This window comes from Epinephelus moara, chromosome 24, assembly GCF_006386435.1.
Source record: "Epinephelus moara isolate mb chromosome 24, YSFRI_EMoa_1.0, whole genome shotgun sequence".
NCBI lineage: Eukaryota > Metazoa > Chordata > Actinopteri > Perciformes > Serranidae > Epinephelus > Epinephelus moara.
In genome coordinates this window covers 18,007,570-18,024,088 of record NC_065529.1, presented here as the reverse complement: position 1 = coordinate 18,024,088, position 16,519 = coordinate 18,007,570, and the positions used below count along the sequence as shown (strand labels likewise).

The window sequence follows — 16,519 nt, the reverse complement described above, 5'->3', positions numbered from 1 at the left end:
AATGAAACAAATCCATACTTTTTACCACAAGATGTAATAAAGAAGTTCTAGACGCTGCCTAAATTGTGCTGACTCCTGATCTTTGGTTATGACAACAACAAAATAAGTAAACCCTTTCTGTGATTTCAAAAATAATGTATTTAGGCCAAAGAAAGAAAAAAAGTAACATCATTTTAAGTGCAGTCGCAGTGAAACTCAATTTTGTGGGGAAGGGGTTAAATTAGATTCTCCTTTTTTTTCTGTTGCTGGTGGTGTTGTTTAATTGTCAGTAATCAATGGCAGTTTGCCAAGTCAAAGCGCATCATTTTGTCAGCTCTTAAAATGTGTTATTTATGAGCAAGAGGTGAAGTATACTCAGTCACTCCTTGACTCCCTGAAGCACAAGCTGGCAATCATCAGAATTGGGAATGCATTTGGGACTCCTTTATTAAACCATGTGAAAGGTATATCACATTTTGCAATACCCTGAAAGAGTGAGTGCAAGGCCCATAATAACAGTCTATTCAGGTCTACAGCCCAGGGCTTCGTCCTAGGCAGACACAGATCAAACTGCACAACAGTGGAAGCCAGTCACCGGAGCAGGGTTGATAACCTTTAATGTTTACTTTTGCTTATGATTGTTTTAACTCCACCTGCCCATCTCCCAGTGTGAAGCCTGCAGGTCTGATGTCAGTAGAAAAGATAAAACTGAGATTGCAGACAATTTGTATATTTGTAAATTGATGCTTGTCTTTGGCAGTTTGTTTTTGAGGCTTGAGGAGAGTTAAATATGCATGACTTCAACATGGGTGGCTCCGAGTCTTTTCCAAAACAACAAACAAATGACATGAAATCTTTATTTGGCGGAGACAAACAAGAATTCTGAATTGATTTTTTGAGAAAGAGGACTCCACGTGAGCTCCAGCATTTAACTAGATTTGTTTGTTTCTTCTGAAATGGAGCTACAGCGATATTTACTGAGAGCGCACAGGCATACCGAAACAGGTGCGTAACCTCACACACAAACAGAACAGGCACGCACACAGGCGTGTGCTCCCATCTTTAGTTGGTTGAGGAGGAGACAAACCTAAAGATCGCCACGGAGACCCATCTTTCAAATTTATTCATTAAACTCCCAAATGCTCCCCTTAACGAATGTAATTAGAATATGGTAATGAGAGAGGGCTGAACCAGGGAGTGTTGTAATACGCTTAGCAGCACAGAGGGAGAGAAGAAGAGAGAGAGAGACAGAAAGAGAGGGAAATAGAGTAAGGGAGTTAAAGGAGAGAGAAATAGAGAGACTGACTGACAGGGTGCCAATTTATGTCTTGTTGTAAACAAGTATTTATGCCAATGAGAGGTGGCACACACTATTTCTCGCTCTCTTCCTCTCTCCCACTACCCCTCTCTCTCTCTTTTTCTGTGTCTCTGTCTACCTCTCTCTGTCTCTCTCTCTCCTTAGCATACCAAACCTCCTCAATAACAATAACATCAACAATAGCAAGCAGAGACGAGCCTCGGAGGGCAGAATGACTCACAGTGAGATGAGGCATCAGGGGTTAACACAACCACTGGAGACTCCTTCATTGAGACACCCCCCCTCGCCCTCTCTCTCTCCCTCTCTCTCTCTCTCTCACTCATTCTCTCTCTGTCTTCTTCCGCCTCCCACTGGCAAACACACATTCGTCATTAGAGATTTCAAATATACCTGCATGTGTGTGTGTGTGTGTGTGCGTGCACCCTTTCTTGGTTCACTTTGTGGGAGTTTTTGAGGACTCTGACAGGCTTTATCCAAAGACGCCCTAGCGCAACGGGGGTCCTGGCATTGTGTTTGACACCACACACCTGTTGCCGTCTTTGATGTGTTCACCCCCCTGCTGAGAGAGAGGGGGCCGTCTCCTCAAATGCAAATACTAGACAGGAGGAAGAGGACAGGTAAGGTGCGCAAGAGAGAGGAAGTCTTAGAAAAATATGATTGATGTTCCCTCAGTGGATTGGGGCTGACTCTTCCTTACTCTCAGGTCTCTGCTAAAAAGTTTGCGCTACTTGCCTTACCGTGAGTGTATGCGTGTGTGTGTGCGTGTAGCAACCTTCACCATTTGGACTTCTATATATTGGCGAGAGGGAGATGAGAGGGAAATGAGACAGAAAAAAAGAGGGAAGTGGGTGAGCTAGAAGGAGGAGAGAGGGGAGAGAAAGCAAAGAGGTCAAACCAAAAGGAGAGGGAGTGAGGGAGTGGAGGAGAGGGGAGAGTGACTATTTCATTATAAAGCCGTCACTCACATGGGCAGCAGCAGCCACCACAGAGACTCTTCTGAGACCAACCCTCTCTGGGTGTGTGTGTGTGTGTGTGTGTGTATGTGTGTATCCTACCATGCATTAGTTTTGACATGGGAGGAATTTTCATATGCATGTATGTCCGAGTGTTTGCCTGCACAGTCTGTGTGTGTTGCAGTGTGACAGAGACAGATGTAACGCTCATGTCTCTCTCCCAGCCAGGTGACAGGGGCGGTTCCCCTCTGAAGGTCAGACCTTGTCCTCCAATGATAGACCAGCACTAAATGTGTGTGTGTGTGTGTGTGTGTGTGTGCGTGCGTGCATGTGTGCGTGCGTGTGTGTGTGTGTGTGTGTGTGTGTGTGTGTGCGTGCGTGCGCACCAATCTGTTGTCCATGCAGCGTGTGTGTGTGTGTCACTGAGAGAACAAGAGGAGAGACAGAGAAAGCCAGGACAAGTTTTATATTTATTTATTTATATTTTCCACACAAGCGACTTTGTGTATTAATAGACGGCCCATTTGTATGCATGTGTGTACAAGTCTTTTATGTCCACGGACGTGCATGTGTGTGTTGCCCAGTGTGTGATGAGGTGTTTATATGATAAACACAAGGCAAGCTTGAGAGGAATTCTGATCAGGGGCTTTGCAACAGTTGTTATGGAAACAGCATTAAGCAGTTGTATTAGCCAGTGGAGGTAATATAAAGGCTGTTGAAAGTAACACACAGTGGGGAGCGAGGCAGTTTGGGAATATAATACAAACTACACATTATTGCTCTGGTTTACAATAGACTTGATGAAATTTTATTGTGTGGCTAGAACAGAACAAAATTATCCTTGTCGTAACTCATTGTTTGGCTCTCTTTCTGTCGAGAGCTACACATTTTAATTAGCCAGGTTAGAGGAACACAGTGCAAACAAGACATTATTGGTCTGGTTTACAACAGGCGCCACATCATTTACGTCAGCTTAAGGCTCAACACAAAACTAACTCACACCAGATTCTGATGTTATCAGCCCATTAAATGGCAGTTGTCTGTGGATTTTAGCCTCATGGTCATGGGTTAGAAGGGGTCTGCCACACCTAATATTAAGTTCAAAGGCTGTTATCAGGTCATTAAGGGGGCTTTCACATCAGGGATCTAGGCCTGGAGCCAAGTACACTTGACCCCAAAGTCCAGTTTGTTTGATTAGTGTGAGCACTGTGGACCAGGGCACGGATCTGCGTACTTGATAAGGTGGTCTAAAGTTTGTGTGAACTCCGGCTTGGTGCACATCAGGTGTGGACACCAACTGTACCAAAACACGAAAGTGGACTACTATTTTAGGCAATTACAAGGAGTTTTTAAGTGATTATGAAACAGTCTTAATTTAATACTGATGCCTCTATATCAGATGGAATCGCAGATCATGGACAGACCCAGATCCGGCTAAGCTGCTGCCTTCGACCTGCAGCTCTGGCAGGAAGCGGAGAGCTCTGCGCCAGACAGCAGCAGCTCCTCAAGCAAGGAGCAGAGGTTCACCTCAGTCCCCACTAGTGACGCTTCCTAGGGCAGCAGTGTTTGACTGACTGCTGAGTGGGGGAGGGGAACGGCAGAGGGTGGGCACAGGATGAACCAATCGTACTTTATATGAAACCCCCTAAATGGCTGTTTCCATATCTAACGTTATGAAATGGTTGCAGTCTTGTTAGGTTTACTTACACTTTCATCAAGTTTAGATGCAAAAACAACATTGTCAGCTTCAGTAAGACATGATGCATCAGTTAAAACAATCCTCTAAAAGAGGAGCTAAAAAAGTCAGTGTTGACTTTTGGTTTCAAAGAAGACACAAACCCCGCTCCCCTGGGTGAAAGTCCTGTGTTTGTTTGACCCATCCACCACCTCACGCTGACTTTCTCACTCTTTATACTAAGTTATCCGATTTCCTCTTTGGTTCACATGATAATAATCACAGCCACAAAAGGTCGCGGCCTAACAATAATAGGTCTGTCAGACCCCTTCTAACCCTTATCTATGATGCTTATAAACACTGATAATAGCAATTTAAAGGCCTAAACAACACAATCCTAAGTTCAGAGTCTTCAGAAGAGCAGCCATTGCTCAATGACATTGGTGATTTTAGAGGTCACGCAGGACTGTTCAGATAATCCAGCCTGGGATTCTGAGAGATCAGCCCTGTCAACATCTGTAGATAATGACATGCTGACGAACACCTCTCAGTCTTAATGGATTATTGATTATTAACAGTCCAAATCAAATTGTATATAGGTTTAGTATGGAATTGTCATTGTGCTTAATTCACATGATGACCTTTTGAAGGAGACATGTTTAAAAATAGACCATTGTCAATAACATGCAGGTTGAATAAATGGCGCAGATAGTGCTCTGGATCAAAATAAAAAAAAAACACAGAGAAGCCTGTAGTCTGCAAAAAAATAAAATAATAATAAAAAACTAGAGGCAATTTTGGATAGAGTGTCTATCAACGTCAGACACTGACAGGGTTGTTCTGGGAAGGAGAGAACCGGTGGAGGTGCTCTGGAACAAATTACAGCATCAGCAGACCTCCCCTGGTAATGCTAATGCAGTTCTTTCCCCCATATATGTATACAAGACTTACCGCGCTCAAGGAGAAAGGCAGAAACGGATTCTGTAGTTGAAAAGGACACTTCAGTTTGCTACCTCGCCGCACCGCCAAAATAAACTGTTCGATGCCAAATGATTTCTGTGGTAAGAACCAGCGACAGCCTTCATTTGAGGCACTTCGAATGGATGTGACAGTTCCAGTTTACAGACAACTCTGTTTTCCCCAGATCTCTGTCGGGGTGATGCTCATCATTAGACTTCAAATGTGCACGCACACACGCACTCAGACACACACACACACATACACACACACTAGCCTGTGGCTAGACCCTATAACGGAATCTCCCTGGGGAAAGCTCCTGGATAAGTCTGTTGCAGTGTAGGCGACCCCCCCACCCTCCCTCCCCTCTCCTCCCCTCCCTCCTCTGGAAATCTCCCTGAGGCCTGTGAGTGTATGTGAATGTGTTTGTGCGTGCGTGTGCGTATGCGTGTGTCTGTCTGTCTGCTTTTCTGTACATGCCACCAGTTTCTTGGAGGGAGATGGTCTCAGTGATGCGTGAGTGGGAGGCTGATTTCCCCAACTGCATCGCTCGCTCCAATCTAACTTCCCACTCATGCTCTCTGCTTTGTTAGATATTTCTTAAGTAACTCTCTCTCTTCCTCACTTTCTCTCACACACAGACAGACAGGAATAGGTGTGTGTTGGGAAAAATGTGTGTGTGCGTGTGTGTGCATTCAGCTGGGCCTGTCGTAATGTATTATTACATTGACTCACACAGACATGCAGAACGTCTGGGTTTCTAGACTAGATCCCTTGAGAAAGATACTTGTCCCTGTCCCTGTGTCTGGCACGGCTAAGACACACACACACACACGCACGCACACACTCACAGTATTCCTAAAGGGTCAGTGTGTCGCCAGGCATGCTCAAAGCGCTCTATCACTGGTTTCCACCGGGACAATAACTGTGACTTCCTGAGGATCGACCTTCACCATCTCACTTCTGTCACTCTTCACATGGGCGTGTGTGTGTGCGTGTGCTGGTGAGGGAGGGAGCGGCAGTGTGTGTCTGCAGTGAGAGTGTGTATATGTGGGTGTGTTTTAGAGTGTGTGTGTGTGTGTGTGTGTGTGTGTGTGTGTGTGTCAGGCTGCCATTTCAGCTGACTCTTCTGTTTCTGGCTTTTTAATGGCTCTTATGGGGCAGGCCTTTAATTGCAAGTCTCTCTCCCTCCTTCTTAATCCTCCCATCCTTCTGTCTCTCCCAGCCCCTCGTCTCCTCTCTTCTTCTCCTCTCTCCTCCCGCCTCCCACTGGCTGACAGTCACTAGGGGAGCCCGAGTGCCTGGCCGGGGCTGTGGAGGCCGTATAGGATATTGACTTGCTGCGGAGTGGTTTGGGAGGAGGAGAGGTGGCTGCCTGTCACAGCTAATGAATAGATGCATAAATGAATGAGGCACTCTGTGTGTGTGTGTGTGTGTGTGTGTGTGTGTGTGTGTGTGTGTGTGCTGTTGTGCCTAGCTATGGCTAAAAAGTTTTATGGGCCTCAGACAGACATTAACAGTGGCCTGCTTAATAGTGATTATTATTAAGGGTGTGATGACAGTTCCTCCCACGCATACACACACACACACACATACACACACACATATGTATCTAAACACACATATAAATGCAAGATGAGGCAGTGGGGGGTTGGGACGTGAGGATCGAATGGGGGATACTTAAAAAAACAATCCAGTTAAGTGCCAGCGCCCTCCAGCTGCTCTCTCTTTTCGTCTCTCCCTGTCTTTCTTCCCCTCTCCCTCTTTGTCCCTCCATCTCGTCTGATCGGTGTGGAGCTGGAGTGCTCTCATGTCAAACTGGGACAAATACCTAAAAACACACACACACACACAGAAAGAGGAAGAGGGGGAGAGGAGGTCTGGAGAGGAGGACTGTTGATCTGAGGGGGCAGATGAAGGAGTGCTGGAGTGTTGATGTCTTCTTCACTATTGCTTTGTGCCACATTTCAAACACTGATTGCCTTAAGAGGACAATTTACATTTCATAGTCTTTCACAACAAGTGGGTGAGATGGGAGTCAGAGATAGGGAGAGAGAGAATGATGTTTCAAGGAGGAAGCCACGGGTGAGAGAGTTCACCTAGCAAAGGGAAAAGGCGGCATTGCGTGAGCAACTAAAAAGCCGCAGATACAAACAATAGTTTTCTTTTGGCTGCGTCTCTGTGTGTCTCCGTCTGTGTGTATGGACGTTTTGTTTTGCCTTGCTCTTGGTAGAATGCACCTGTATGATTTGAACTTTCTTTTTTTCCTTATTGGATTCATGTGAGTGTGGAAGAAGAATAGAACTAGTGTGGAAAGGAGAGGAGAGCTGAGGAGATGAAAAGAGAGCCGGAGGAATTAAGAATCAAGTTAGGAGCAGGCTTTATCTGACGGGAAACTGTGAAACTGCAAAGTACAAGAAAACTTTTCCTATCAGCGCACTCTCTCAGCGAGTGTATGGGTCTGCACCCCCAGTGTGCGCGTGTGTCTGTGTGTGTGTTTATGTGGCATGTGTGTGTGTGTGTGTGTGTATTTAGGAGATAGCTTTTCCTCCCCAGTGGAGGGAGACATCGGTGTGTCGGTGAGCGTGATTGGTTGTTGGCCCTGAGGGTCTGTCCTCTATATCTGTCTCCTGACTGGCTGCTCTGTGACCAATCAGGCGCCCAGACCTCACCGTGGCAATCAGATAGTGACACACTCTCTGTGGGCATCGGCAGGTCATCTGGAAATACCTGTTATGTTTTATCTCCCTGTGACACACACACACTCACACACCAATATAACCTTTCTGTCTCATCTTTGTCTCTCTAGGAGATTGCTGCATATCTCATCACTTTTGAGAAACACGATGAGTGGCTGACGACATCGCCAAAAACCAGGTGAGGAGAACGCAGACAGTGGTTTCACACACACACTCACTCACCCACACGTACAAAAACAGTATCGCTCAATCAGCCAGTGACTCACGTTGGTTTAATCCCAATGACTGAGTGCCTGTGTTTGATTAAAACATTAGTGATGTACGTCGACTGTCTCCAAAGGGTCCTGCTGACGGCCTACTCTACATGGAGAGAAGGATCCAGAACATGGCTGGACTGTAAAGCACCTAGTCAGCTGGAAATGGAGTATTAATGAATGTAAATGTATTAGGATAAGTGATGTATAATTCACACATAGGAGAGTGGGGGTGGGGGGTGAAAGGGAGGGGAGTATGTGTATATAAGATGGGGTGTGAACAGGGATTCACATGCCAGAACTGAATATTCATCGATCCAAATGAACCATAGGTTGCTCTTTTCCTAGAACGAGGAGAGGTTATAATCAGGAAGGAAGGTAGGAAAGGAAGGGAGTAGGGGGGAAAAAAACGAAAGACTGAAGGAAAAAGGGCAGTTTGAATTATTGATCAATCACCGTATTGACATTTACTTTAGTTAATACATGATGTAGGCATGGTTAAAAAAAGAGAAAGAAAGAAAAAAGAAGGACATTAAAGACGGGGCAAAGAAAAGAAAAGAAGAAAGAAAAAGTAAAGTAAGTGAAGAGGTCACCTCATGGCCCCATTTCTGATTACTGACACAGCTGAAAAGCCCGGGGTGATGCCTCTGCGCTCCCATTGTGCGAGCTGAAGGACTCTTCTCAGGAGCAGCCTGAGGCCAGCAGCACAGTTTATGTTGTGGATGGATTTCTCATTGATTGGTTGTGCTGCCGTATAGCCTCAGCCTCCCAGCAGCAACAGCAGCAGCAGCAGTCATATTGGTGTTATTGAGCAGCAGTTAGATATAATCCCATTTACACATGACACGAGGCACGATTAGAACAGATTACACCTAATCCCATCAGATGGAAAGGAGCTCAGCGAACGGAGCCAGTGACATTTATGTGTGCGTGTGGCTGTGCGCTCATGTGTGTGTGTTTTTTATGCATATGTGCGCATGCGTTTGCACACTTGTGGGGGGGCAATATTAAGATAACAATCAATGACCTTCATTTCTCCCTTCACTGAAATACCTCATCAGTTCAAAGTAATGACTATTACCTCCTCTTCTCACTTTTCTCATCTACTCCTCCCTCTCTCCTCCCTTTACCGGACTCACTCACTCGCCCACTCCGTCTCTTTATCTTGCCGTCTCCCCCCCCCCACTCTCCTCCCCTTGCCTTCTCTGTTTTCGCTCTGCTACACTGTGGAACGGTGGAAAAGCTTTTTATATCCCACACATCACAGCCCAGTTACAATCAATAGCATTTATGTCTGCTTGAATCGGAGGGTTTGCAAGGAACACGGGCATCGCCCGCGTGCGCGTACCACCGCGTGCAGTCACACATAAATGTGCACGTATTTCCCACACACACACACACACACACACACACACACAGACACACATCTGATCTCATCCATCTTCTCCATAACATAATTAGAATCAGCAGCTCCGAGATGACTCACACTGCTCGAGACAGAGACTAAACTCGGCTTTGATCGGAGGGTGGGGGTCTCCACTCGGCTAAGAAACTGGCAGGCTCACCCCAAAACAGAACAGATTTAAGGTGTCAAAGAAAATCAGCTCAAAGTAAATTCAATTTCACTACACACAGTGTTCTGAGTAAATTGCAATCATCTCAGTCCATATAGATGTGTCTACATCAAATTCTAGCAGAGAGGAGAGGGGAGAAGAAGAGAAAGACAGACAGACAATAAAAGAAACAGAGGTTAGGAGAGTAGAAGGAACAGACAAGATGAGAAGATGCGAATAAGTGGAAAGGAGTGGAGAATGGAGGGACTGAAGGAGCAGTAAAGAGAAAATGAAGAGATACTATGATAAGAGGGATAAACTGGAGGTTGATGGAGAAGAGGAGGGCAGGGAAAGGAGAGAGGAGGTGTGTAAATGTGCGTGTGTGTGTGTGGTTGTGAGCATGACCGTGCGTGTGAGAGAGAGAGAGAGCACTTGTGGGTATGTGTTAGTTTATTGATTGTTAACGTGTCTGTTCTCTTTCTGTTGTCATGAGATAAGGCAGAGGAGCATTTTTTCCTCCACCTACACACACAAACACACACACCTGTCCTTAACGTTTTCGAAGTGTAATGATTGATTGCTGAGCAGCAGGTTTGACATTGAGCTCAAAGAACACACGGCAGTAGGTCCTGCCATCTCTGATATCACTATAGCATCTCTGTCTCTACATGTATGGCTCCTGGTGTGTGTTTGTGTGTATGTGTGCAGGCATGTTCATCCCACCAGGTGTGTATAGAATTGGAGCTTAGAGGCCAATGCTCCTGTTGTGCTGATAAATCACCCCACTAAAATATTAACACATAGGAGTGTGAGTCTACATGTAAGAGGGGAGGGGCAGCATGGGACCAGCTAACTTGACTGTGGGAGGATAACATTGACGTCAACGCCTTTTTGCTTGTGTCAGTTGGCATTTATGAATCAGCAATGCATGAGAATTTTGATACTTTCGGCAGTTTGAAATGACAGCATGAAAATAATTTCTGGTTGGTTTCCATGGAGTTGAATTGTCAGTTTTAAAGAAGTCACTACTGTGCACAGCCCTTATTCGACAGAATCAACACAATGCAGCGCTATGTGTCTGTCTGTCTCACTCACTCTTTATCCTGTCCTCCATCAGGCCTCAAAATGGATCTATGATCCTCTACAACCGTAAGAAGGTGAAGTACAGGAAAGATGGCTACTGCTGGAAGAAAAGGAAAGACGGGAAGACCACCCGAGAGGATCACATGAAGCTCAAAGTCCAGGGAGTAGAGGTGAGAGACTGCGATGGAAAAACAAGTCGATGATCTTGTTTGCTGCTGACTATGGTTTCACTGCCAATCTTACTCACTAACTTACTCTCCTTCACTGTGAGGAGACACATATGTGTAACACAAATGTACACACAAACACACATGCTGAGGCTGCAGGCCAAAGTGTTACCTGAGAGCGAGCGGTGCCCCTCTTTCTTTACCTCCCTCCCTGCTCGTGCCCCTGTCTCCCTTCCTCTCTCTCTCTCGCTCTCTTTCTGAAGGATAAGAGTGTGTTTGGCCTGAGGCCAGGAATGATGTCAATGCCTCCTTCAGCAGAACAGAGAGGGGTATCGATCCAGTCTCAAGGCAGCGTCTGTGCGTGAGTGAGTGTGTGTGTGCGTGTGTGTGTGTGTGTGTATTTGTGTGTGTGTGTGTTTGAGTCACATCAGCCAGCTCAAAAATTGATTATTCAGCAGGAATATACCAAGAGGTGAGAGGAGTGAGCATGCATGTGTCAGAAACAGAAAGAATGAGGTAGAAGGGAGAGCGAAGGAGAGACAGCGAGGAGGCACATGGATGTTTGCAGAGGGCTCAATAGTTTTGCATTAAGGGTGAGCGGGAGACAGGCGAGAGAGACACAGAGGTAAAGGGAATAATTGAGATCAAGTATTCCCATCTGCACCTCTATTATTCACGACCCCACACTCACATTGACATTCATCTCACATGCAATTTTCTGCAATCGTGCATGGATACACATACTCACACACACACACATATACAAAGTGTTTCTCTCCCTGGTAGTTGCTCAGTAATTGTTTGTGTCACGTCTTTCCCAGGACCCCCCAAAGCAAGCACAAGCAAGCAGTGTGTAGAGCAGGGGACGGGAATGAGCGGAGGGAGTGAAGGAGGATGGGGAGAGGCAGGAAGCGGGAGAGAAAAACATAACCCTGGATGGAGAGCCTCCTCATATCGAATGGAAATATATGGAAATGCACTCTGCCTTTGGCAAAACACACTTTAGATAGAGGGCGGGCTACTTCTGAGAAGAGGCAAAATGGCGAGAAAATATAAGTGTGCACGAGTGTTCATGAGACAGAAAACAGGACAAGTCGGAAGTGTTGATTATATACAGCCTGATTGCTGAGCTTTTGTGTCTGCAACCAATTTATATGTATGCGTGTTAGTTTGTGTGTGTGTTTGTGTGTGTGTGTGTGTGTGTGTGTGTGTGTGTGTGTGTGTGTGTTGTCCTTGATTTTAATGCATGTGAAAAAGTGGCGGTGATGACCTTGACAGAAAGCTTTTTTATTTAATTCCTTCTCTGTCAGACACCACAAAGACAAACTTCATTAGGGCCAGGTATTGAACCTCAATACTATTTGAGCAACCGAAATAGAGTCGTTCCATCACCGATACCAGTTTTGGAAATGTCTCCAATACTGCCTAAAATGCTGGATCAGGTATTGGCAAGTAAACAAGTCTATGCACTGATCCGATACCACCTAATTTTCTTTTAATAAACCTAAGTAGTTTTATACACAGACAAAAAAATGAGTTTTCAGTTTTTTTAAAGTGTATCGTTAGACATTGGCAAAATGTCAGAAATTTAGCAATACTTTACAGTCGACGGTCCCACCAGTTTTAACCTGAGCCATGCCTTACAACAATGATAGCAATCATTTCACATCAAGTGGCAGCCTGCGAGGCTGAAAAATAAACCCAATGCAGAAGTGCCACACACTGCAGTTCATTAAATGGCCACTTGAGGCTGGCTCCAAAACTGAATAAATCCCCACAGACCTCCATTTTAAAATGCCAAACTTTACAGCTGAAATAAACATGTTTACAGCAGGGTATTTTAAAAAAAAAAAAAAAAAGTTTTTGGTTTCTATAGCTAATTTCAACATTCATGACACAGGGGGTTGAATTTATTTTCATAACTCACCCACTAACATTTTTCAAGGCCCAAAGTTACACATATATTTAAGCTCAGGCCCACTTGAGTGACAGGCTGCGTGCCTGCCTGTAGCCATCGCTACAGCCTGTGAATCGGATCCACTCTGCGCTCCTTCACAGCTCCAACCTCTAATCCTAATATGGTCACTTCTGATTCCAAAAAAAACACCAACAAGATGGCGATAGCCAAAATGCCAAACTTGAGGCTTCAAAACGCCAGTTCCCAAACCAATGGGTGGCATCACAGTGGCTACGTTGAGTATTTTATCCAGTCTATGTTTCAGATTTATGCAGGGTTAGTAGGATACAGCTGTACTTTTTTTTTACCGCAGTGGTATCCAATCAGCACGTGGTATCAGCTATATGCAAGTTCAGGTGTCAGGAAGGAAAAATAGTATTATAACACCTGTAGACTAAAGTGTTTCCACAGTAATGAAATAATAAAAATCTGTCAAGGAGGCAGAACCTGGTTTTAAATGCTTGATCTAACACTTTTTTGTCTTGTTTACTTGCTTTTTGATCAGGTATCTTCTTACTTTAAATTAGAATTCTGCTCATTTTAGAGTCAAGTTCTTCTGCAGTTGACCTGGGTTACACACAGATGCATTCAAGAAGTTCGGCTTATTTGTTAAAGGTTTACTATGCAGGAATCGTCAGTTGCTGTTTGTAAACACACTCACCAGCAACCCCAGATTCACTCTTGTTTGGCGTTTCGCCTTGCTATATTTACGTTTTTTGGGCACTGTCTCTTGGATGCCTGCTGCTTACAGTCTGGCTCCTCGTCGCTGTCTTTTTATAAAGTCCAGACTTCAACTGCATGCTTTGGGAGTACACACCCATCAACGTCCCAAACGCAGAAAATAAGAAGAAAATAAGAAAATATAGTGAGAGGACAGGGTCTCTGCAGAAACATACACTGCCACAGTCACACACATGAGAGGGATTACTTCTGTATAAGTCTGTACATTGTTTTTTAGGAAAGTCCTGCATAGCATATCTTTAAATGTAATAAAAGGTTTTGTAGCAAAGCTTTGTAATAATCTTGAATTTAAGATGTGACAGAAATGTGTACTTTTGGTTCAGAGACTGAGGTACTGTATTTGCACCAGTATCAAAGCGTTTGACACGGCAGGATGGCGTTTGAATCTGTAAATCAACCTCTGCAATCATATATTTGGTCTACTTTCGCACTCAGACACATGTATACACTGTTTTGTATGTACGTAAGCATCCTCTGCTGGATGGAGTCCATGCTGAACTTCCTCTTCATCTTGTCCACCTTGACACTCTGTGCTTTCCTCGCTTTCTCCTCCTCTTCTTTGTCCTCTTCACTGTTCCTGATCTCTCTTGCAGTGTCTGTGAGCTGACGACAGTGTGACTTTTTGTGAATTCCAAGTGGGTTATGTCTAGTCTTGCTGAGGCAGTAAATTTCACAATCTCTTGTGCTGTAATTGTCAACATCAGATTTATGGTATTTTAGAAAAGACATTAGGAAAAAACGCATACAGCATGTTTGCAATTTAGTTTTAGCACCGCAATCAATACAGCCTAAGTGGGTATAACCTAAGTTCTCCTCTCCTGTTCTCTCATTTACTGTCCTCTCCTCCTCTCCTCCTTTTTCACTTTTTGTCTTGCTTCCTCCCTTTTTCTTTTCTCGTTTACCCCTGCAATATCCTCTCCTCTCCTCTCTCTAGTGTCTGTATGGCTGCTACGTCCACTCCTCCATCATCCCCACCTTCCATCGTAGATGCTATTGGCTGCTGCAGGTAAGCCCCCCCTTCCCCACCTTGCCTTTTCTCACACATTTAAACACATAGTAAACCAGATTTCAACAGCATTTATAGCGTGGTGATAATTTGTTATCCGTTGTCATATATGGCGGCATATCTTTGTCATTTCAGGTCTTTTTCCCCTCACATAATGACCATCTTGTAACATTTATTTCAGCTTTGTTGAGGTTTTATTCCCCACTCTACACAAAACTGGACAACCGGAATATATATTATCAGTGTTACACAAAGTTTCGTCTGTTAAACTGTCCATTTCCAAAACAGAACACTAAGCCAAACCATAAACCAGCAATAAACATCATCCTCCTCTAAATTAATGAGGCAGACTATAGTGAAAATACTACCACAAAGCTGGGGTCATAATAAAACTAGATGTTGTTTGGCTGAGTGGACACACACACGCTGTTAGACCACTAGAATATGCCCTGAATATGCCAGGCCTATAGGTCTTGTATAATGCTAACATACAGTGCAGAATAATGAAAACATTTCTTTGCCAGAAGTCGACTGTAACTTCCAGAGCACAGTGTGTTATCGAAACCCTGACTCTCGATACTTATAGTGAGCATCAAGGACTCAGGCGCTTTACTCTGTATGTGGTCCTCTCCAAGAAAACACCCTGGAGCTACAAAACAACACACACAACATGCTCACACCAACACACACATGCGCAGGTGTCCCCTGTGTATGAAAGCATGTTGTTTTTCATAGAGATGTTGGACTCACTCTGCTGCTCATGTGAAAGACATCAGAGAGCAGGAGTTACACGCACACGCACACGCACACATACATACATGTCTCTCCCTCTATTGGCCATGCAAGACATGGTCACCAGGACCTCATCATCTTCAGATGACAGGTTACATGATTAAAAATGCCCGCATACATTTACACCATCTCTCTGTTCATCTCTCTGTTCATTTTAAAAGAAAATATTGAATACCCAAGCAATGTTCATTTAAAATATGGAAATGCATACATATTTATGTATTCTTCGGCAGAATTTCCTGCATAATTTGTCACATGAAATTTACAAGGACATTCCAGCCACCGGCCGTAAATTGAATATGCCCTTACCCGATATATTTTCTTTTTCGGCATGCCCAACTAGTTTGATTCCTGCGGTCTGAAATTATGAAGGGAAATTCTGCTTGCTTTATCTGTAAAGTGCCATTTTCTGCTCTTTGCGCAGATATCAAAACACATCAGTGAATATGATCATAAATCAGTCTGCGAGTGCTGTTGCATTGCACAGTGTGGTGCTGTAGCAGCCCACTGTGCCATCCTCTTTTGGAGAGAAAAGTGTTCCACCTCAGCAGGTCCTCCCCCTCACCTGAGTCTGTCTACTGAATCTTTCATCAAGAGGAGCTTCTCTACCTCACACTCTCCTCTCACACACACACACACACACTTACACACAAACCCAGATGCACGTGAATGCACCTGTTGAATCATTCATGGGGTAGAAATTCCATAGGTCTGCTGGTGGTCTACAGTATAGTGAGAACTACTCTGATCCGCGCTCCCTTTTTTTCTCATTCTCTCTCTGTATATATATCACGCACACACATACACACAAACACACATGTAGACACTTCCGCAGCCTCTGCAGGGTCAGAGAGAGAGAGAGAGAGAGAGAGTGATGAGTGGGCTTGAGCTGTTAAATCTTTTATGGGCAGGTGAGAGAATCTTATCTGACACGCTATGTCCAACCTCCTCCCTGACCTCCACGTTCTCTCCTGCTTTTCCTTCTCCATTTCTCCTCCCTCTGTAAATACACTCTATCATTTTATTCTCTGCCTCCCATATGCTGGTGGGAACATGACAAAGAATTAATGAATAAAAGGCATGTTTAACTAACACCATGTGCATGCATGTATCTCTGTGTCCGTGTGTGTGTGTATCCTTGTTGCTGTAGAACCCAGACATTGTGCTGGTGCACTACCTGAATGTACCGGCAGTGGACGATAGCGGGAAGCCATGCGGTCCCGTCCTCTGCTCCATCAACACAGACAGGAAGGAGTGGGCCAAGTGGAGCAAGGAGGAGCTCATTGGACAACTAAAACCCATGTGTGAGTTGGCCTCACCGTCATTTCACCTCCCTCCTACTCTCATGTTTCAGCCCTCACACTTTTCCTAAACCTGGGGATATG

The 16,519-nt window shown here is 44.7% G+C and overlaps 1 protein-coding gene across 1 annotated transcript in view; it reads left to right on the top strand.

Annotated features, from left to right (window-relative positions):
* Window positions 1-16,519, top strand: part of LOC126386305 (calmodulin-binding transcription activator 1-like) — a 56,555-nt gene that overhangs the window by 19,159 nt on the left and 20,877 nt on the right. Inside the window, exons 4-7 of the mRNA XM_050038556.1 lie at window positions 7,692-7,759; window positions 10,506-10,641; window positions 14,271-14,342; window positions 16,285-16,438. Coding sequence (XP_049894513.1) covers window positions 7,692-7,759; window positions 10,506-10,641; window positions 14,271-14,342; window positions 16,285-16,438 — 430 coding nt within the window. The remainder of the gene's footprint in view (window positions 1-7,691; window positions 7,760-10,505; window positions 10,642-14,270; window positions 14,343-16,284; window positions 16,439-16,519) is intronic.